Raw genomic sequence first — 21,025 nt, forward strand, 5'->3', positions numbered from 1 at the left:
AAACATCTCAAACAGCCGGGGGCGCTGTGCGTCTCAAACAGACGGGAGCGCTGTGAAGCCACTGTGGGCTTCAGAGCGGCGCCACTGTGGGCTTCAGAGCGGCGCCACTGTGGGCTTCAGAGCGGCGCCACTGCGGGCTTCAGAGCGGCGCCACTGCGGGCTTCAGAGCGGCGCCACTGCGGGCTTCAGAGCGGCGCCACTGTGGGCTTCAGAGCGGCGCCACTGTGGGCTTCAGAGGGCGCCACTGGGGCTTCAGAGCGGCGCCACTGTGGGCTTCAGAGCGGCGCCACTGAGCGGAGCCACTGCGGGCTTCAGAGCAGAGCCACTGCGGGCTTCAGAGCAGAGCCACTGTGGGCTTCAGAGCGGCGCCACTGCGGGCTTCAGAACGGCGCCACTGCGGGCTTCAGAGCGGCGCCACTGCGGGCTTCAGAGCGGCGCCACTGCGGGCTTCAGAGCGGCGCCACTGTGGGCTTCAGAGCGGCGCCACTGAGCGGAGCCACTGCGGGCTTCAGAGCGGAGCCACTGCGGGCTTCAGAGCGGAGCCACTGCGGGCTTCAGAGCGGCGCCACTGCGGGCTTCAGAGCGGAGCCACTGCGGGCTTCAGAGCGGAGCCACTGCGGGCTTCAGAGCGGAGCCACTGCGGGCTTCAGAGCGGAGCCACTGCGGGCTTCAGCACCCATGCAGGGCTCCAGCCTGCTTGGCATCGCATGCACCGCTGTGGACTCCAGCACCCGTGCAGGGCCCTTCCCTGCTTGGCATCGCATTGAAAAACACACCTTTCTGCTTTCTTCTCATGACGCAACACGGACTTGTCTTTCCGCAGGCGGTGAAGCATGGCTGGCTGGGAGAGAGCAAACGCCTGGCGCTGAGGCAGTTCTCTCTGCTGAACACGGCGCTCTGACAGGCAGGACTGGGCTGCACGCTCACAAGTGGCAGGCTACGGTTTTAAATAAACATTATAGCATGATAGCATTATGGCACAGCCAGAGGCCAGGTATGATAATCACCGATTATCGCCAGAGGCTTCAGCTATTACTGTAAACGCATCATGAGAGACAATGAGAATGATGTTATTATTTACAGGGCGATCACAGCGACTGCACTGAACCGAAACATGTGAAGGTTTACATAATCCTCATGGCAGAGAATGTAATGAGCACACCCATCTGTCAGTGGCTGGTGTGAGGCAAGCAGTAATCATGAGGGGAAAAAATGTATCCCACACACAGTTTCCCTGCCCTCAAGTGCAGTGTACAAGCCACTTATTTGAGCTGCAGAGGTGATGAATCGCACTTCATGGTGACAGAGCGTGCTCATCGTTTGTGAGATTTCCAGTTTCAATGACATTTTTATTTGTGTAAGACACTGTCACAGGATGCTTCACAGAAAAAGAGGAAGTAGGAACATTGCTTCATATTTTCATTATAGCACCACTTTTAGATTGACTAAAATGCTAATTTTTTTTCTTCATGATACATGCATTTCATTTGAACACTTGTATGTATTTATGCAGTAGATTAAAACATGTACTCATCTGAAACGATTCTTAAACTCACTGGCCCATCATTAGCATCCAAGTATCTACTTAATGCCTTCCCAAAGGCAGTGATCTGGTGGATGTTTTTGTTCATGAGCAGAATACACAAATGCACCATCAGCATACATAAGATTCAGTATAGGCCTAACGAACATAAGTGTACATGACCATGCAGAGACAGAGGCCATCACAGGAAAACAAAATGGCTTCAATCTTCCTCCTCCCACCACCCAAACACAGAAATGTACTTTGGCTGAGGAAAGGTCTCCGACTCAACACTCAACGCCTGTTTCAACTGTGTTCAACCTGCAAAGCGCAGCTTCAGTGACCTGGCCTCTGCATAAGGTTCAGTAGCAGCGGCCCCCAACAACCTCTCCCACATCAGCAGGGAAACCATTTTTCATCTCAAACGATGATGACCACATCAACAATGAACATACTGACCGTACTCAACAGAAACCTCTACTTGCGCGCACTACACATCGAGGCTTATAGAACCTTCTACCCGCTTCTTTTGAGCGGAACGGTCTCTCATAGCTGCGGGTGTAAGTCACGTGACCGTGCGTGAGCGCGTGCGCGGAGAACGCTGACCTGGTTCTGGGGGAGCGGGGGCTGGGACTGCCCGTCCGGAGCCTGGCCCTGGGTGTCATTCCCCCCCACGGGAGAGCCACGGGTCGTGGCTGTCATACTCGACACGGGGCAGATCTTTGCAATCTTGTCGCTTATGTCGCCGTCGCCCGGGAAGAAATCACTGCCTCCTCAAGCACGGAGAAGCGGCGCACGCCTGCGTATGAGAGAACCAGCTGGAGCACAGGGCGTTTTGCAGAGACCATTGCATAACCTGGACAGGGAAAACAGAGAAGAGCAGGATTACAGTCTGTAGCCAGAGGGACAGTACGGCTTCTCATTAAACTTAAAAAGTGAATCGAGAATTCAAATAACATATAACATAAATAAATTGCAATAACATTCAAAATAATTGCGGTCTTTGTTTTTTTTCCTTCCTGAATTACTGGAGAACTAGAAAGGAATGCTTCAAAACCCATATATGGCTACCAAATATTTAGAGAGAAGGAAACACATATATTGCAGATTTCTCTGCATTTAGAATGAACTATTGACAGGGTTACAGGATGTACAGTTCCTTCCATTATGCCACTAGAAATAAGAAAACCTCAAAGCTAGAGACAAAATGCTTTCAAAGCCTACTACAGAATAATGAACTGAAGGTTCATTCCTCTGGTTTAAGACCATTTATACAATACATATCCCATCTAATATCGATTATAGGCATTGCAATAAAATAAAATGAAATAAAGATACATATAAAATCAGATAAAAGACCCGTATAGAGGCGAAGGGAATGTAGACGTGGGTGTAACCCAAATAACCACGACACTGCAATATCGAATGAAAATCAGACTGGGATCGTTCTCTAGAACCACTACCACACACAAACCTGAATCCATTCTGAATGATTCAAGTCAGGCGAGGGAGAGTATAGCCGCTCCTGAAGCTCCTTTAGTCAAGCTTTTACACCCCTAACACAGCAGGGGGGTAGATTAACACTGATATTGCAAGAGCGTCAAACGCACGCAGAGATATAAATAAACCAAAACGAAAAGGCTGAGGATCAACATGTGAATACAGTACCATAATAAACCGAAGTAGGAAATCACCTGGTCCCTTCCCACTGCACTCATACATTATACATCAAGGAAAAATACATTCAAGAGCCAGGCATTCTGTCAGTTAGAGTATGTCAAGTACCTGGTGGAATTATAACATTAGTGCTGCCTAACATTCAGTTAATGCACAAAAAAACATTTTATTTGCAGTCCACTAGTGTGCAATATTCAACATGTAACTTTCCCTTCATGTGCTCTCCTTTATGGGTCTAGCAAACCGAATAAACACAACAGCGTTGTATTAAGCCGTTAGCCAGGCCTACTTTAAGCACAACACCAGCAGCCGTTTCCATGTAAATGGCAATGTGCAAAAAGCAACACGTGAGCACTGTTGTGAGCGCCATTTAAAGCTTCATCTTGTAATCTGGCCAGGCTTCTCACTTTACAGCGTAGCCAGGACTGGTTTATTTTTAGATATTTTAAACTTTGCTTTGTTCAGTGAAAATTATGCTCTCGTTACGCAATTTAAACAAGTGAATACATTCAATTTTAAAAAACAAGATACATATATAATATACCCAAATTAATTCAGTTACAAATTTTTATACCATGTTGTCTGAACTTTTGTGATGGAAAAAAAAAAGTTATTCCTGGAAATTTTAAGGAGGACAGAGGCTGAAAGGGATAAAGTTAAATGACTCAATCGAGGCTAGTGCAGTCCACCTTAAAACCTATTTTAAGCCAAGCAAACAAAAAAAAAAGGTATTGCTGCATCACTTTGATGACAGTTACAGAATCAACAAAAGTGTGCTAAAGAACAGCGAACCTTCCCGCAGCCCAGATTATACTTTTTCAGAAAGTCTTTCAGCACTCTGCCACAAAAGCATCAGCCAGATCCTTCAATTAAATCAGTCACATCAAGTAAAGCATCTGCATATTCGGGGGATCAGCTCTACAGCCAAAGCTACACTACGGTTTTATCTGGTCTAAGATGACGTTCATCCACTTTCAAATAAATACTAAAATTCACATTTAAAATGTTACAATGTATGTTTAATGTCACCAGGTGCATTTCTTATTATCTCTGTCAGTATTTAAAAATGTGCACACTATTTGATGGAATTTAAAGCATTTCCATTTCACACTGCAATATCCTTTTAACAGTGACAGTGTAGGTAAAACCAGAAAGTATACTGTGTTGACTGAAACTGGCATAAGGTTTCATCTGGTGTCTTAATTACAAACCATTTAATTTTGCTAGGTATGTTTGACAAAACAATGTCAAACTGCATTAGTGTTAAGCAATATTATTTTTATGTTAATTCATGTTTTGACATTTAGCTAATTTACTGGTTGTTAACTATCTAACTAGCCTATGCATTTCAAATAGGCCTATCTGCTAAATTCAGCAAGCTAGCTTTCTTAGGTGCATCTGGTAAACCGATAATGCCACACAGGTTTGTAGGGCCCATCACATATTGCTTTTAAAACGGTTGCCTGGGTTACAGCTGTCATCCAATGCCTAGGAACTAGAGTAAGCAGCATCCACAGCCATGGCCACACCAGCTTCCAGGAAACGCTACATTAAAACAGCTGTTCCTACCAACCATCAGCTGACAACTCGATTCTGATTATTCATCCTGTCATGCACATCACATATATCAGCATATTTATGTCTCCGAAGAACTCAAAAACTTTGCCGAGGCGCTGCCAAATATATTAGCTAACCGTACAATACATCTAGCCAATTTTCGTGAGCACTGCTTCCAACACAATGCAGTTGCTGCAGTAAAGTTTCAAGGTTGTGTGGAGGACAATTTACTGCAGATGCTAAAAGCAAAGAGCAGCTAATGTTCCACAGGTATCACAGATAAGGGGAGCCACATTTCTGAAGCTTAATGTGGTAAATAACAAGTCTCTTGATAATAATGTGTACGCACGCCATGACCACGTAACCTGCATTTATTTTATGTGTGCTGATTACGCATGTGACATGAAAACAGAGTCCAATTAAGACGCTACATGGAAACAGAACAATATGCGTGCTGACCAAGAGGAACAGAGCAGAGATGCTTTCTTATTTTCCAGCTTGGCATTCAGGTTGGTTATTTTCCTATGAATCCAAAATCTACGTTCTCTAAAAGGAACTCTGCAAGACACTCCTGCTGTGAAATTTAGCAAGAAGGAAAGAATCAGCAAGAAGCATATGGGAATAATTACTCCATTCAGCTATTGGATTGCCAGAACTTTCCATGGTACTGAAGCACAGTGGACTACTAGCAGGGAACAAGCACAATCCCCTGGTCAGAGGTTTAGTTCAATGCATATATGCAAGAGCTGAGAAACTCAGTAATTAATTCTGCATCACTGGAAATAATTTAGCTCAGTTTCTACCAAATCACTCCAGTGTTTAGATACAATTTACTTTAGTGGAGTATGCTGTGGTCCCAAGAGCAGGTTCTGTCTGGCTGACCATGGGGAAAGCAGTCCAAAAACAACGCTGTGGCAGAGGGGTTTGAAAAAACGGAACAAAAATAAGTGTATAAAAATTTGAGTTGTACTTGGCTTAACTGACACAACCAACACATTGTGTAGGTGTTATCACGGCATATCATCGTCCACGGGGGGTCAAGAACAACTTCTCTGTGGCTTTTTAAAACGGGAACTGCAGGACTTTAGGTCCATGTATAGAGATCAATGTGAAATGTGTTAAATGACAGGTAGGCTAATTGCCATACTTGGAAATCCAGCACTAAAGAATTTGCTTCCCATTTTGAAGTGACATCTTTAGTAAGGTGACGATGGCAAGTAAAGTTTGCAGTTAAAGTTGATCTTTATGAAATAAATAAATTCAATGCCTACTTGCATCTGATATCACGACTAGCCTACATTCAATCAAAACACTTAATACTATTGAACCAAAGGAAAACCATAACAAAATGCCCTTTCACTCCGAACAATAAGACATACAAATCTGTCCTTAGCCTCTCGATACGTTTGGCTCCAGGTAAAATGCAGGGAAATTGTTACTGCACCACTACGGACATCACGCTAGGCAAATAAGCACTCAACCACTTCATGCGCACAGGACTGTCACGGCTCGCTCTCCACCAATCATCTTTTCTGAAATTGACAGCAGAGTGGAAAACCTTCGATTTCACAGGAGGACAGCTATCTTCTGTGAGAGGAGTCCCTTTCATCACAGAAACTCACAACCCTCAACCATTTGCCCTGGTACCAAAACAGTTTGATTACAAGAAAATAAATGCAGGAATATTCAAAACATCAGATTAGCAGAGTGTGGGAAATTCTGTAAAGAAACTCACACACCGGATTCGTGACTGGGGCTTCAAACTCCTGTTCCAGGCTTAATAATTGAAAAGATCATTCAATTAAATTATCTTAGTAACGGGTTTTGAATTTTACAGTTTTACAGATTCTCAGAATCCTCGCAGTGAAATACTGCCACAAACTTACAAATATTACAAATAAGGAGGCCGATTATGGTCAAAAGTAAACTCTTAATGTAAATTTAAACATAAATAAATGGACACTGACTCGTGCTTTATCTGCAGATTGCTTTTTTATGGTTTCCATCTTGTTCGTCTACACAGCCAGTGCTTTTGTAATTTGCAGTTTATCCACCCATCCTGTTGTGCCTCTTTTGCACTTATTTCATGTCTCAATCTTTTATCTGAGGTGGGCACAGAAATGAGACCCACTCCCTTAAGGACACACTTAATCCTTCTCATTTCATTCCATTTATTTTACTAATCTCACTTAACTAATAGAACAACTAAACATCTCACATTTCAGGCATTTATCAGATGCACTAGCCTAATCCAGAACAATTCACAATTAGTGCAAACAAAGAAAAGACCCTGATTCACAAATCACCAACATCCCAAGTGCTGACTAATGAGAGCACAATGGTCAGGCGATGGGTAATTATGGGTAAAATGTGGAAGAGAGGAATGGGAATCTGGGTGGAAAATGGGGTGGGGGGGGGTATTTCCTAAAGAGATGGGTCCTCGGGGTATGTGGAAACACATACTCTGCATGCGAACAGCACCTGATGGAGCGACAGAAAAATTTACAATACATGATGTGGTTGAGGAGAACAAAAGGGCTGGTCACAGCTCTTACTAACAAAGATATTTTCAAAAAGTGCAACAAAAAGAAATCAGCTATTTTCTGACAAATTCATCCTGAATTGGCAACAATATGGAAAACTGTACCGACGGAATTCTCCATTTCTTTCTGCAACAAGTTTGCCTCCTAGTAGAGGCGTGCTTGTACGTAGATTTTTGGTCAGTCAATTAGTAAATATACAAGAAAGGAATTTACTTGGCTCCTTTAGAACCCACTGTCGACCTCAAATATCATAAAGGAAATGATACCTAGCCACACTATTTATAACCACCATGATGTACATTTAGTTTACTATAACACTCCGTAGAAAACCACAAATGCAGTACATACAGAACTGCATATCAAGCTAGATAGCATGCCATCTTGCCCATGTCTGTTTATCCGACCATCTAGTTTCAGCTCGGTTTGCATACTTACATACAAGCCAGCATAGTCTAAAACTGCTCAAGCGAAGCCAAACACAACACAAAAATATAGCTGCAAGCAGCAATTACTGGTGTCCAAGCACAACTGCAGCAAAAGCAGCAGCAGGGCATATCACTTTCAGCTGAAATGTGACTGGCTGCCATTTCACCATCTATAAACACAGAGATACTTTGTGTTATTTGTGTCCATTAAATATAAGCATCATAATGATATTTTTGTGTGTTTTTCTTTAAAATGGAAAAAAGGGGCTGCAAATGATGAATGTTTTTATCATGATCATTCCAAGTTCCGTCTTGTTCAGAACAATGAGCACTTCAGGACAATAGACCTTGTCTAGAATGAATCAGCACGCAGAGCTTGCTGGTTTCCAAAATCATGGTTTTGCAATTAATTAATTTCTGTAAAAATAAGTCATATATAGTAATAATAGTCAGGTTGCAATAGTCCACACATGACTATTGAGCAATCAACAGTTTCCAGTAAGCAGATACCCATTTCAGTAAGACACAGTAACAGCAAAAATAAATAATTTTTTAAAAACCAGTAAGTGGTGTGTTCCAAGGTGTCCATGACATGTTGGCCTGCTGCTGCAGGTTACACATGTACTTTTCTTCCCTCTATGGTCATCTCCAGCAAACCTACAGCCAACGAATGTCCCTTTTTTGATGAGGATCCACTGCCCTTGGATGAGGTGGGGAACATAGACAGTATACACAGTACAGACACAGGAGCACGTCATGAAATCAGAGAACACGGAAAAGTGTCAGCCAAACTAAACACAAGACACAACACCACCAAATAAACAACAAAAATCTCAATTTCTTTTTAGCAGAACTAAAGCAGTAAAGTGAACTGAAGTGATCACACAAATATAGATTTCCTTCAGTGGCTGGCTAGCTATTGAGTAATGCTACCCACTCACCAGGCCTAGTAATAACGCCTAGCCCCTCCGTTTGCATTCAGGTAGGGGTGGCAACCTGTGGCTGGCATTGTCTGATGCCCACCCACGGACTGTGGGTGCCCGCCAGATGTAATCTTTAGCAAAGCAGGTACCCCGAGCATGCACAGTAGTTTGGGGCAATATCGCTGGCTGAGAGCAGGCCAAGACCTCATTTTAATCAGGAGGACAGCTCCTCTTCTACAAGTCAAAGCTCATTCTATGGTGGAATTCCCCTGCAACACAACAATGCTTCAAATAACCTGGTCTTGAGTAAGATAATTGCAAATTTGAAATTAAAATGTGTTAAGGAAACACAATCATTTATCCAAACAGTAGCAAATGTTCAGAATTCAACCAATGTGAAACCAAATTATTTTTTCACATTTTGCACCTACATCAGACAACTCCTAGGACTAATAAGTAGCCTAATACATCCAAAGTGATTTTGGAGAGCAGATCGGAGAAACCCACCTCAGCTACATTTCTATAGCCTGTAAAATCATGGCCACAGAGGCTAATGTGCATCAGTACTGCACCCTAAAAGCACTGATGGCCTACACTTGGAAAATAGCTCGATTTTAATTACACATATTTTTTTGCTTTTATCCAATTTTGTAATTTCCAGTCACACTCTCTGTCCAATCCCATCACAGCACTATGCCCCCCATCATTTGGAAGAGGGCAAACATATTACAAAAGCACCCTACAGTGCACTACCTGTGTTCCTATAGTGCACTACCTATGTTGTGCAATCAATGCAGAAGAGCAGTATTATTTTTATGTATCTGTACGCAGACTACAGTCATGCAACTGACCACAGGAGTCACATGATCAGGCGGTGACATCACTGCCAAATAAAATATATCTTCCAGAGCAACAAAATGGCCAAGTACACACCGACAAGCGGACAATGTCACAGTCAGGATTACACATCAACCAATGTGCGCTTCCTGCTAAAACAAATTCTTTAGTACAAAACACCCAACAGCCTCCATAAGGAGGTATTATGGAAAGGCTGAAGTCAGTCATTTTAAAAATAGATAAATAATTAAAGGCCTATAATCAGTCTGAAACTGGTCTCCAACCACCTGCCAAATGTGGGAAATTTACGTAGCCTAAGTGTTGGGTAAACAGGACCAATTTACCAGACACACTATCCTGTAGAAATCAACCGGCCAAAACAAATTCCTGAAACATACATTCAAAGTTCATGGCGGTTACAGAAATCACAAGCATGGCTTTAGAATATGATACTTCAACTGCCACAAATCCTTGTATTCATTAGGCTACTCCGATTGGTGTCTGCGTTCTGTTTTCGCCGGCAGTCGTATCACCTCCAGAGCGGTACTGAGCATGTTTTGTAAAACATTTTTACAAAGCATGCTCATGCGGTTCTGTGATTTTCACTTTTATATTGCAAGAAAAAAAAACCTGTGTCTGGTAAAATTTTTTATCCACCAGACATGGTGACCGGTTCAAGAAAATGCTAGTTTCAGACACTAGTCCGGCATCGAATGTGGACCATCCCCGTGTCTAACTGTTGTCTGCAGCCCCGCATGGCGATTCGCTCAACTGTCACCACGGTGATGGGAGGATTTCAATCAGCTGCAATGATTGCGTTTTCGTCACACAACAGTGAGCCTTGCTGGTCTGTTGGGTGCCCACAAGACCACCTGTAAAGCTGCACTTGAAGTCTTCCTCAGTCTCATGTCTGTGCAAGCCAAACTTGCAAAATTTGATGCGACAGAAACCGGCAGCTGACCTCATATGCTTTGGAGGAGAGCGCACGCTTGTTCGAGCGCACCCCAAGAGCAGAGGCTGACAAATACAAAGGCACCCCAAACTGGGCAGAAAAAGGCATATGGAAAAATAAGGAAATTTGAACATCAGCATTACCATGATAATCTTCAGCCACCTGAAACAGCTCAAATGTTTCCATTGGTCATACACTGAAACCATGAGAGCCCTCACTACTGCACATAGTATCAGTACGGTTATATATTGAGGATGGACCTTTCTTTCCAGCTACAACTAAGCTATTTCCATCACGACAAACATAAGAAAAATGGCCAGGGCTCAAAATTCCCACTGGTCCACAGTAACATCCTCCGACCCCCTCAAATCAATTCATAAACATTATTGATGGCCTGTTCAGGCAAGATGATTTCAAGATGTAAAAAAAAAAAGAAAAAAAAAGAACATTGTTTCACATATTTTTCCTGCGGCAAAGGGTGAGTCAAGAAATTTACTCAGGTATGGTTCAACCCGGAAAACACTGCTTCTAAATGTCTGAACCAGTTTACCTGGATGTCAAGCTCTGTTGGCTAACATTACCTGACTTCATCATCAAAACCACTTCCACAAAACCGAAACACTTCCACGTGTGGTGCCTTTGTGGCAGCGCATTTAAATTGGAAGCACAAGACTAGTAAGGTATCTGGCTGACGCAAACCTGAGCTTCAGCCCAAAACCTCCACTTGGCAGTAAAGTGCTCATGGCAGTAAGGTCAGTTGGCCAACCACAAGAGTTAATGACTGAGACAGAAAGAGGATATGACCTCAGAAGTGAACTCCACAGGAGGGTGTCATGGTCTAGAGGGGTCAAGGAGGATGTCAATTGCCTGTTGCCTCAGCACTAGTTTCTCCCAAACTATAGGCTTATTTTATTTTATTCATTAAGGATGGTCTACAAAAGGCCATTTATCTTGATTCCTCATTGATACCAATTTCTGCAAATAGTTTCCTGAAATAATTAAGCTGGAGTGGCACACAAAGAATATTTCATTCACAGAAATATTTAATTCATAACAGTTAAATAACATGGGCACCTTTTTAATTACCTTTAGGTTTTCGGAGAAAAATGTTGCCAGAAGAAACGAAGGAAAAACATCCAACACAAAAACTAATTCACTGACATTAAAAGTGCAATTTATTCAAAGGCTGTATTTAATTCTGGCAAATGGGGACGAACAAATTCAGATAGCAGACAGCACTGCGCAGTTTCAGACAGAATACTAATGAAGAGGAACAATGAGGTGTCCAGTCTGGTTCGGAGGCCTGCTCGTTGTTTGGATGCGGTAATGTGTAAAGGGACGAGATGGTACAAACAGGAGCCTAGAGCGCCATAACTGCTGACTCACTGGCCACAGCATTCCTATAGTAAGCCTTGCTTTTGTGAGCCTGATTCCAGCAAGACCTCCACAGCAAGCGTTTCTGCGTACCTCAGGTACGAATAGACGGCTGTCTTATTTGAAGAACAGAGTCCTCGGCAGCTGCCCCCACCATTACTCCTTCATTACTCCTTCTGATTGGTAAGATTACTCATTAAGACAAAAGTAGGAAACTCCTGACAGCACCAATAGCTCTGACCTTCAGGTCAGGTTTTGCTGTTGAGTGTCTCAAAGAAGCATAACCTTCATGGGCAAAGTGGTCATTATAAACTCAAAGTGAATAAGGCACCCTGCCCCAAGCGCTCATCGAAAAATGTCGCTTTCTGCATCACACTACCCCAAAATTAAAATCGCTTCCTGTGACTGGGCATCAGGGCGGTCAATGAAAACAATAAGATATCAGGAGCATGATGCTATCCAATCCCCAATCAGCATTGAAGCCTAATCAATAAGCAGAATGCCAGCAAGGGCTAACTGCATAGACAAACTTCAGCAACTGTAAAACACTATGTACAGATTCAGATAACATAATATTGCTAGATAACATTACATAAACCAACTGCTATCGGTCATGTAGAAATTCAATTAATAATATGTTTGGTGTTTCCATAATATTTCAGTCATGAGGGACTTTCTAAAAAATAAATAAAATGATCAATTAGATTCATTTTTGCAGCCCTAGAATGAACTACATAGGTAGGACACTACAAAAACAAAATGATCTTGATTGACCTATTGTGCTACACATTAGCCTATGTGGTGTTTTCCAAAATCCAAATGTACTAAATTCCAAGTAAGTCTCAAATCAAATGGCTATCTAACACATGTTCAGCTATTTAACAGTGAGGCTATTTTAACAAAAACTGAAACCGGTGGTCGACTATATAATCACTACACAATCCTGTTTTCATACTTGGAGCCATAAAAAACAATGCAAGCCAGGGGGAACAGGATGAGGAGTATGGTAAATCTCTATTCCACACAGATGGCACCTGGAGATTGTAGAAATATACAGTCTAAATACATTCCTTGTATCCAAGATCAGCTGGCAGTGATCCTCGGCTACCCCAGTTCTGAACTTGATAACCACTGGCTCCAGAAATTCATTTAGCTCCAGCAGCAGTACTTGAAGAGGAACATTTTTAGGACACATCAATATTCAATGTTCTAAATATTACATTACAGATTGAATTTACAGGAGACCATAAAGCAGGAGGCTAAACAATGTGAAGGTTGCATCAGGACATTTTTTTATAATGAGGTGACTTGACAAGACTTTCAATGAATCAACATGAAAAATAATATAGAAACACAACATGAGGCCGATTTCCTAATCAGTTTTTAAGCAATACAGAACTGTTTTAAAGTGGATGACCTAGTTTGAATTGAACAATCACATTGACGCTCAGACAAACAACTTCCAAGCTATTACTGGAAATTAATGTACCTTTGATTGCTTTTATACATCTCACTCACTCTAGTTTTTAGACTATAAGATAAGTTGGCCAGCATCCACAACATTTGCGCCAGCTTTCATGCAGACAAGTGAAACTGAACGACGAGACATGCAGATGGCAGCTCTGTTCTGACCAGTGCAACAGTGCTAGCAATACTCGTTCCCAATGTACAAAACTGGGTTTCCAATGAATGACAAATCCTCTTCAATCCAAATTTCACTGAAGGCTCTATTGAACAACAAACAGATGAGGAATAAGACAAATGAAAATACCAAAATGAAGCATGAATTGATAGCATAAGACAATCTTCTGGCTTTCAGCTAATCATAAAGAAATAATACCTTCAGATAATATTCAATGACAGTATCCAAATTAATTAAATTAAAAATGAAAGCCAAGTTTGTTGATCCACTTGGAATCTTTAATTAATTACAGTGCTGGCATCAACTGGAGACATGCACATCGCCCAAACTTACATCTTAATGCTATGGAGCCACTAAGTTCAAGGAAAACCAAATCATTGGCCATTCCACCAAAACACAAACCAAATATAACTAGGCTACACAACAAATTATTTTTTATTGTAATTCCATTACAAAAGGAACTTCAGAGCCAATTTCATAAAATAAACCTGAAACTGTCCTGTCCTTGATCGTCAGCTGGTACAACTTCATGTAGTTTGACCACGAAGGCGGTAAAAAAAACAACAAATATGTTTCTTAGAATTCTGTCACTGAAGACAAGAAATGACACTGGGGTTTGTTTCCCCAGAGTCATTGTAAATTATATTCAGTGAAACCCCTGAATGACTTGGTCAAGTCATTAAAAACCTATGGTCATTTCCTGTGCAATCTGACACAGCAAAAAGCTGCATGCTTTTGGAATTTACAATGATGAATTGGACGCTTAACAGTGCCTATGCAGTGGCCACATTCTGTGGGTCAATGTTGACGGGACAAAGGGTCAGATTGCCACGTTATAATGCAATATCCTTAATGCAGCTCACTGGGCAGCACTGTGCAGTTTTTTTTCGTGATTTTCAATAGAAATTAAGCAACTGCATCTCCTATCAATGCAACAACGGCCAACAGAAGTGAAAGCAGTCGTTAATACAATCTGTTTTTCAAAAGGATCACACGGTAACCTGCAATGCCCACGGCAACGAAGATCAGCTGACTGCTCTGATAAAGTGAGGACAAACAGGTAGTTCCAGTCAACCAGACGCATGTGAGACTCGCTGAAAACATAAACTAAACGCATCTGTATACAAGGACCAACTGACTTCTATTTAAAATGACTAGCACAGCATTATTATCAATTACACAATTGAAAATAAAACCATAGCATAACTACGGGATAGCTGTACCGCTGCTTGTTTACCAGCTGCTAACACTTGAGGTTCCTTAAATAATTAAACTCAAATTATACAGGACGTCGTCAATTGACAGTAACAAATATTTAGCTAAAATAACCATGCAATTTGTCTTCCAACTCCTCTAATAACTTTGTACGACCAAATCCCATTAATGTTATCTTTATTTTAAAATTTGCAATACGATAGTTGGCTCAATCTTTGCCCTCCTGACGAATCGAGCCTAAAACGACAAATCCAGGATCTGGCTCATAAAGTGTTCAGCTAGCCATTCTATGCTAGAATATCTTGAATGTAACGTTAACTCTGCCCCGTTTCTGCGATGACAGTGTCAAAATAGCTATTACGTGAACACAAAACATTAGATGCTAGCTAGCTAGTCTAGTCAAGCTTACAACACAGGTGAATAGACAGCCAGTACGTAAGCGTTACTAACGTTAACTATGGGCATGTGGCTATCCACCCAGCTGAATTCCTTTTTGAGACAAGGACGGAAATAAGAAATGCAAACATTCCTAGCGATGCCGTGCTTTCCGACACGTTAAGATACAAAACTAATGCACTTTACATTTTTTATTTAAAGAGCCAAAATACGTTCGCCTGCTGGCTAACGTTAGCTATTTTGTTTTGGAACCCAGTTGTTTACGAGTGCTATATATAATCTATAGCAAGCTGCGCTAGCTATATTGTTAACTTACAAAACAAAATACAGTTCACAAACGTTTGCAAACATTACACTAACTAAAAATAAGTTTTATATTTGAACATTTCCCGTGGATGATAGATGAAACTCACGTCTTGCCAGCTGCCAGGCTAGTTTATTTGTCTAGCTAACATTAAATGAATAACGTTAGTTCCCAATGTTATTAGGAGGACAGCTAGCCACTTTCATATTCGTGAAGAAGCACTGGCTAGCTTTCAGGCGATAAGTAACGTCAGCTCAACAAATGAAACAAGGCCTAGTTAGCACGCCAGATAGCAAGCTCGTTCATTTCCAGGCGTAGTCCTCGGGCCTGCTAGCTAGCTAGCTAGCGTTAGCTACTTTTTCCAACATCGCTCCACCTCAATAATGGCGTTGTACACGACCAACTCATAAATCGCCGGCCATAAGAAGCAGTAGTCTGGTAGAGTTCGATTAGAAAAAGCTTGACTAGTCTCTGACCATCTCGTGTCGCTGACAGCTTTAAACAATTCAAACCACTGAATTTCGCCGTTGATGATCATTCAGAGTGAGCTGAGCAGAAACTGGGAGCCGTCAGCCATTTTCCTTCTTACAGTAAAAATACAGCAACAACCGGCTTCTGCACAGCCATACAGGGCACCTATTCTGTCACCGTCAGCCAATATCATCGGACATTCTAAGCCGATTCCCGTCCAAAGAGAATCCTCAATTTAAATGCACCCCTTACGTATTTAAATGCAATAAATAATGACAAAGAGATAAACAACTAGCAAGCTAATGTTGGCTAGGTAGCTAGCTATTAGCTACTTACCAGGAATTAGAGATGACTTCTTCTATTCACAACTCCGGGATTTTATTTAGCAAATTGGAGACTGATTTCATATGCGTGTGTTCTATGAATGTAATCGCATGTAACCTGTATGTAAATATGAGCTCGCTTCCTTTGATTTTTGTCTGCTCTTGGGTGTTTTTCCTGCGTCACCAGCAGCAGCCCCCCCAGTCTGGGTCCGATCTCTTGTCAGTTCAGTCCCAGCCAGTCAGTCACTAGTTCGTTTCAATATGGCGGCAGCGCAGTCTCCGACCTAACGCCGCTTTAATAGCAACGGACAGCACGTACAAACTGCAAAAACGGCTTTCCAGAATCCCAACGGTTCACCGGCCTTTCAAACGGATAAACGGGCTCTGTAAAACGAACTTACAGCGAGTAATCGAGAATTCTCCGAACACAGTGACTCTAGGCCGACGCGGTCTCACGCTCCAGCTTTCATGTCTCTGTTCCCTAAATGCTGAACGGCACTGCCGTGTCTCACAGTAAACCGCTCGCACCGCCTCCTACCATGACGGGTCTGTTTGCCGTATTCAAAGCTTATGAAACAGAAGACATTTTGGTTCTTTGCCGGAAACCGAACGACTACAGTGGCCACTACAACGGTGCATTTGATGTGTGTGGGGCTTGTTGTTGTCTCAACTTTGCGGGAGGGGTGGCAGTGGTGTGACAAGATCCGGATGATGATCTCATGCTCAACATTGGAGTGTGTTGATAACCTACATTCATATTAAGAAACAGCTATCAAACTTTTTAGGTCTCAGAATGCAATATTGAAACGCAACTTTTTAACATTTTTGGGAGATTCCAAAAAAGATTTCCACATTTTGGGAGTAATATATAATTACCTCCGATTGTTCTTACCACAATTTGTTGTAGTTGTATTGCCTATCATGAGGTCTTTGTTTAGTGAGATAAAATATGTTAGCTATATATGTACCCAAAGCTAGCCTAACATTTTAATGGGGCTGTACTCTTACTAAATATACTTAACAAAGCCAATCAAATATATATATCATGTATATATACATCAAATATAACAACTCCAAAGTAGCTTATACAGCAAATAAAATGCAGTGTTCCTCTAAAGAAGAGGGTAGCCAGTTGATAAATGAGCCAGCATATCTGTTCAAACAAATTCATTGTACAAATTTAATTTACAGAATGGAATGAATATTACATGCCTAAAAAAGACTCAAGCAAACCCAAAACTTGATTCCTTTTGGCAAAGTTTATTTAATGGATGTTAGCCGATCAACAAGTTAGAAATTCAAGTTGGTGAGCTAGCTTACCATCTAGATAACCTGGTCAGCTAACTAATCACCTCAGGCTGACTGACACATTTCGCCCCTCAAAAAAACCAAACAGAACCATGTTTCATTTTCCTGTCCGTGAATAATTTTAGTCTATTGTAATGCCCATTAGCTGAATATTCATGCACATAAACAGAATATGTCCAATCAAGTTACAATGTGCTAAGCAAGAAAAGACTCAAGTCTGTAACAGAGAGTACAAAATACTCTCTTTGACTGTGCAAGCTTAATAGTTGAACTCTGGAGTGAAAAGAAGCCATGTCTTGACATTACATGCTTTTTTTCAAGGAGGCAAAGATCTTTCTTGCAAGACATGGGACGCAAACTGTGTTCAAAGTCATCATTTTCTTGAGATGATTTAGAATGTGCTCCCTCCCACTGAGAGAGGAAAGATTTAGAAAGTAATTTAGGGTGTTCAGTGCATCATTCTAGAGCTGCTTTAGCCCTATCACCTAGGTGCAGCTCTTTGGGCTAATAGATCATCAGCTCATGTGACTGCAGGGGAAGGATGGAACTGATGCACATACAAATGTATGAATTAATGTTGTGATCTGATCAGACAAACATGTATAATACTGCACAGGCATGCGTGCAGTTGTGAAATAGATACTCTGGTGTTGCCGTGGTGAGAGAAGTACAACTGCTAGCTCACAGTGTGGCCACAGAGAAGGCAGCAGTCAGAAGAGGATTAACCTCAGCCATACAGGCTTTATTTTAAAGCCAATGCAGCCTGAACACAGACAATTGGCAAATGGATAGCCAACTCAGAAAAATGCACAGTGGACGTAGTCCAGACCCGCTTTACCCAATTCTGAACATATAATTTTATTTGGCAAATGACATTCAACCACTAAGCCAACCATAGAGCTACCAAGTGAAAAATTTGTGTCATTTTCGGTAGGAATTAAACACTATCAAATGTAAGCACTTTCACCATTCGCATTCCAAAAATGAAGGGAAACAAACATACTCAAATCGTTTGGAGCGACCCTTCAAGCAGGTCATATGCAGTACACAGATGACTATAAAATAAAACACAAATTAAAATTGGTGTTTATCAAAATGATGTCAATCTGCAATTAACTCTCACCAGTGTGTTTTACAGAAAAATAACAAGCTATATTCCAAAGCAATGCTACCCACCTTTTCCAAAAGTAATCGGACCCCCTGTTTTGTCGTGTTCTAGTCTCATTTCTGCTTTGGTTACCTGAAATGTGTTACCTCAAAGACACAAATCCCTAAGTCTAAGTATTCTTAGGGAAAAATAAATCCATAAAGCATATGCAAATCCTTCCTATGACATTCCGTTATCCAGAAGTCCTGAAACATGACACACAATACAACAATAAGCATATAACACACATGAATGCATACTTCATCTGCTGTGAGTTTTAATAGTGGCAAATATAATTTGTACTGTCAAGGTGTACGCTGTGGAAACTACCCTTCATTCTCAAGTCAACACGTAGCAATGCCTATTGCTACTTAAATAATCTCCATGGGTCAGGCACAAAATATACACTCTATGGAGAAGGAATCGTAAACGGCTAGTTACACTTTTGTAGTTTCATTGTAAATGAATCGCTAGCCAGTTATGAGAGATTTGTGAAATAAAATTTATTAGGCACATAAATAAGCATGCTCCCAATAAATGCAATTCAGACATTGATTCATTAATTTATTCTAGCTCTCATGTATTTATGACATATTTAAGGCTGGAAGTTGAAACACGAGAGGAAAGCCCAATGATTTCTCATTCAAAAAAGGAAAATGAGGATGTTTTCTTTTTAGGAAGCTATGCTTAAGGTCTTTACCAACAATCCTGCCTTTACCATCAATCAAACCCAATCTGCTGTATGTCATATTTTCCCTTATTACAAAACCATGTGAGAGTCCAGTTTAGGCACTCCAATACAATATTTTCTGGAATGTACTTGGTGTTCTTTCATTTGAGACGAGATGACATTTTGGAGGTATAATGGACTGTACATATGGCTTTTCTGATGTAACACATCATTGACTTAAAAAGATGAAAAATGACTTATTGGTACAATCCAATTAAATCATTACTGGATCATATGCATGAGCATGTAAACTTTAATGAATGAATCATCATTGGCTACATGTCAAATTTTAAGAAACTAATGCTCAAAAATATATGAATCTGCACTAAGGTACAGGCAAGTCATAAAAACAAAATCATGTGCACAAAAACGTCTTTTTCAATGTGTTTTCTGCATGAGATGGCATTCATGTTTATATTTCAAACAGTTTATATTCTGTTGCTCAAAGTTAGTATATAGTATCAGTTTCAGTAAATTGAAGGAGACAATACCAGAGCAGCAGGCATCTTCTGAAATAAAAATGTGCCTTTTAGTTTAAAGCATGGTTTTGCACCATCTAACCTACAAAATTTCTTAGGATCAATGCTGGCTAGTTAGCAAGCTTGTGAACTTTATTCAGTCTAGGTACACTATAAAACTCAAAGTTTATGATAACCAATATGAACTTACCAATATGAGCTTGATAGGTAGCTGGTACATTTTTTATTTTTGGAATTTAATTTCAATTTAGAGCAAGCATTATATCACACAAAACACACAAATAAGTAATTCCCCCATTAAATCCTCCCTTCCAGCCCTCCCATGGCACACACATACATGTCATATGAAGAACAATTCATTAAAGGAAATACATGTGTAAACAAAGCCTATATATAAATGTTCACATATATTTTACATATACGTGAAAGAATACAAACTAGCTAGTAAAGCGACCACTATCATTAGTAACAAGATGGATTGGTAAAATATTTCATACCAAAGTTACACATTCCATTCTGTTATATAATCCATTGTGTGATTCAGGACACAACAGTGGCAGGACAATGTCCAATGAATCAACAGTGCCCCAAAACCTTCTTTTGGAGCACACTTGTTATGATCTGATAACTTTCATGATTTCCCCTACACTTTGACTGAATTATGCTGCCTATTTTAAAATATAAAAATGAAGTCTTATAATTACAAATCAACTGAAACAGGCATGCTTTATTTCAATAAATTATCTTAAGAAACAAGGATTATACAAATTAAAGTACAATCATAATAACGTCGAGGCATATTCATTGCACATATTAGAACAAGAGCATATATTAGGACATCAAAGAAAACATCTACAATACAACAAAAAGGAAAACATGAGGCCAACATTAAATCAAAGTTTAGCCCTCCATGTTTACATACTTGTTTTGTGTTTAAGTATAAAAATATATATTCTCTATATTTTTGCATATATATGAGGTATTGATTAATATGGGAAAATATGAATCTATTTTGCTTTCACGAATGTCTTTTTTCTGTGAAATGTCTTTTTAACCACAAATGCTTTGATTGGTTATTCTTCTGAAGTCTTCAAGTTCCGCATCCGGGTTCACAGGCCATGCAACATCTAATCACTTCCGGTAAAGAAGCGATGAAGATGGCGGAGGTAAAGCTGTGAGGTAGTGGGTTTATGGCAATAA

The 21,025-nt window shown here is 40.8% G+C and overlaps 1 protein-coding gene across 5 annotated transcripts in view; it reads right to left on the reverse strand.

Moving 5' to 3' along the window:
- The window catches only part of usp9 (ubiquitin specific peptidase 9), a 49,224-nt gene extending 32,417 nt beyond the window's left edge, over positions 1 to 16,807 (reverse strand). For 2 of the 5 annotated variants that reach the window (XM_064310781.1, XM_064310780.1), the window contains exons 1-2: positions 16,175 to 16,807; positions 2,129 to 2,378 (exon numbers count right to left, since the gene is read on the reverse strand). In XM_064310781.1, coding sequence (XP_064166851.1) covers positions 2,129 to 2,224 — 96 coding nt within the window. In that variant the 5' untranslated portion in view covers positions 2,225 to 2,378; positions 16,175 to 16,807. The remainder of the gene's footprint in view (positions 1 to 2,128; positions 2,379 to 16,174) is intronic. The other 3 variants (XM_064310779.1, XM_064310776.1, XM_064310777.1) reach the window with 2 other exon arrangements.
- Positions 16,808 to 21,025: the final 4,218 nt, after the last annotated feature.

Source organism: Anguilla rostrata, chromosome 15 (genome assembly GCF_018555375.3).
Source record: "Anguilla rostrata isolate EN2019 chromosome 15, ASM1855537v3, whole genome shotgun sequence".
In the NCBI taxonomy this organism is placed as follows: domain Eukaryota; kingdom Metazoa; phylum Chordata; class Actinopteri; order Anguilliformes; family Anguillidae; genus Anguilla; species Anguilla rostrata.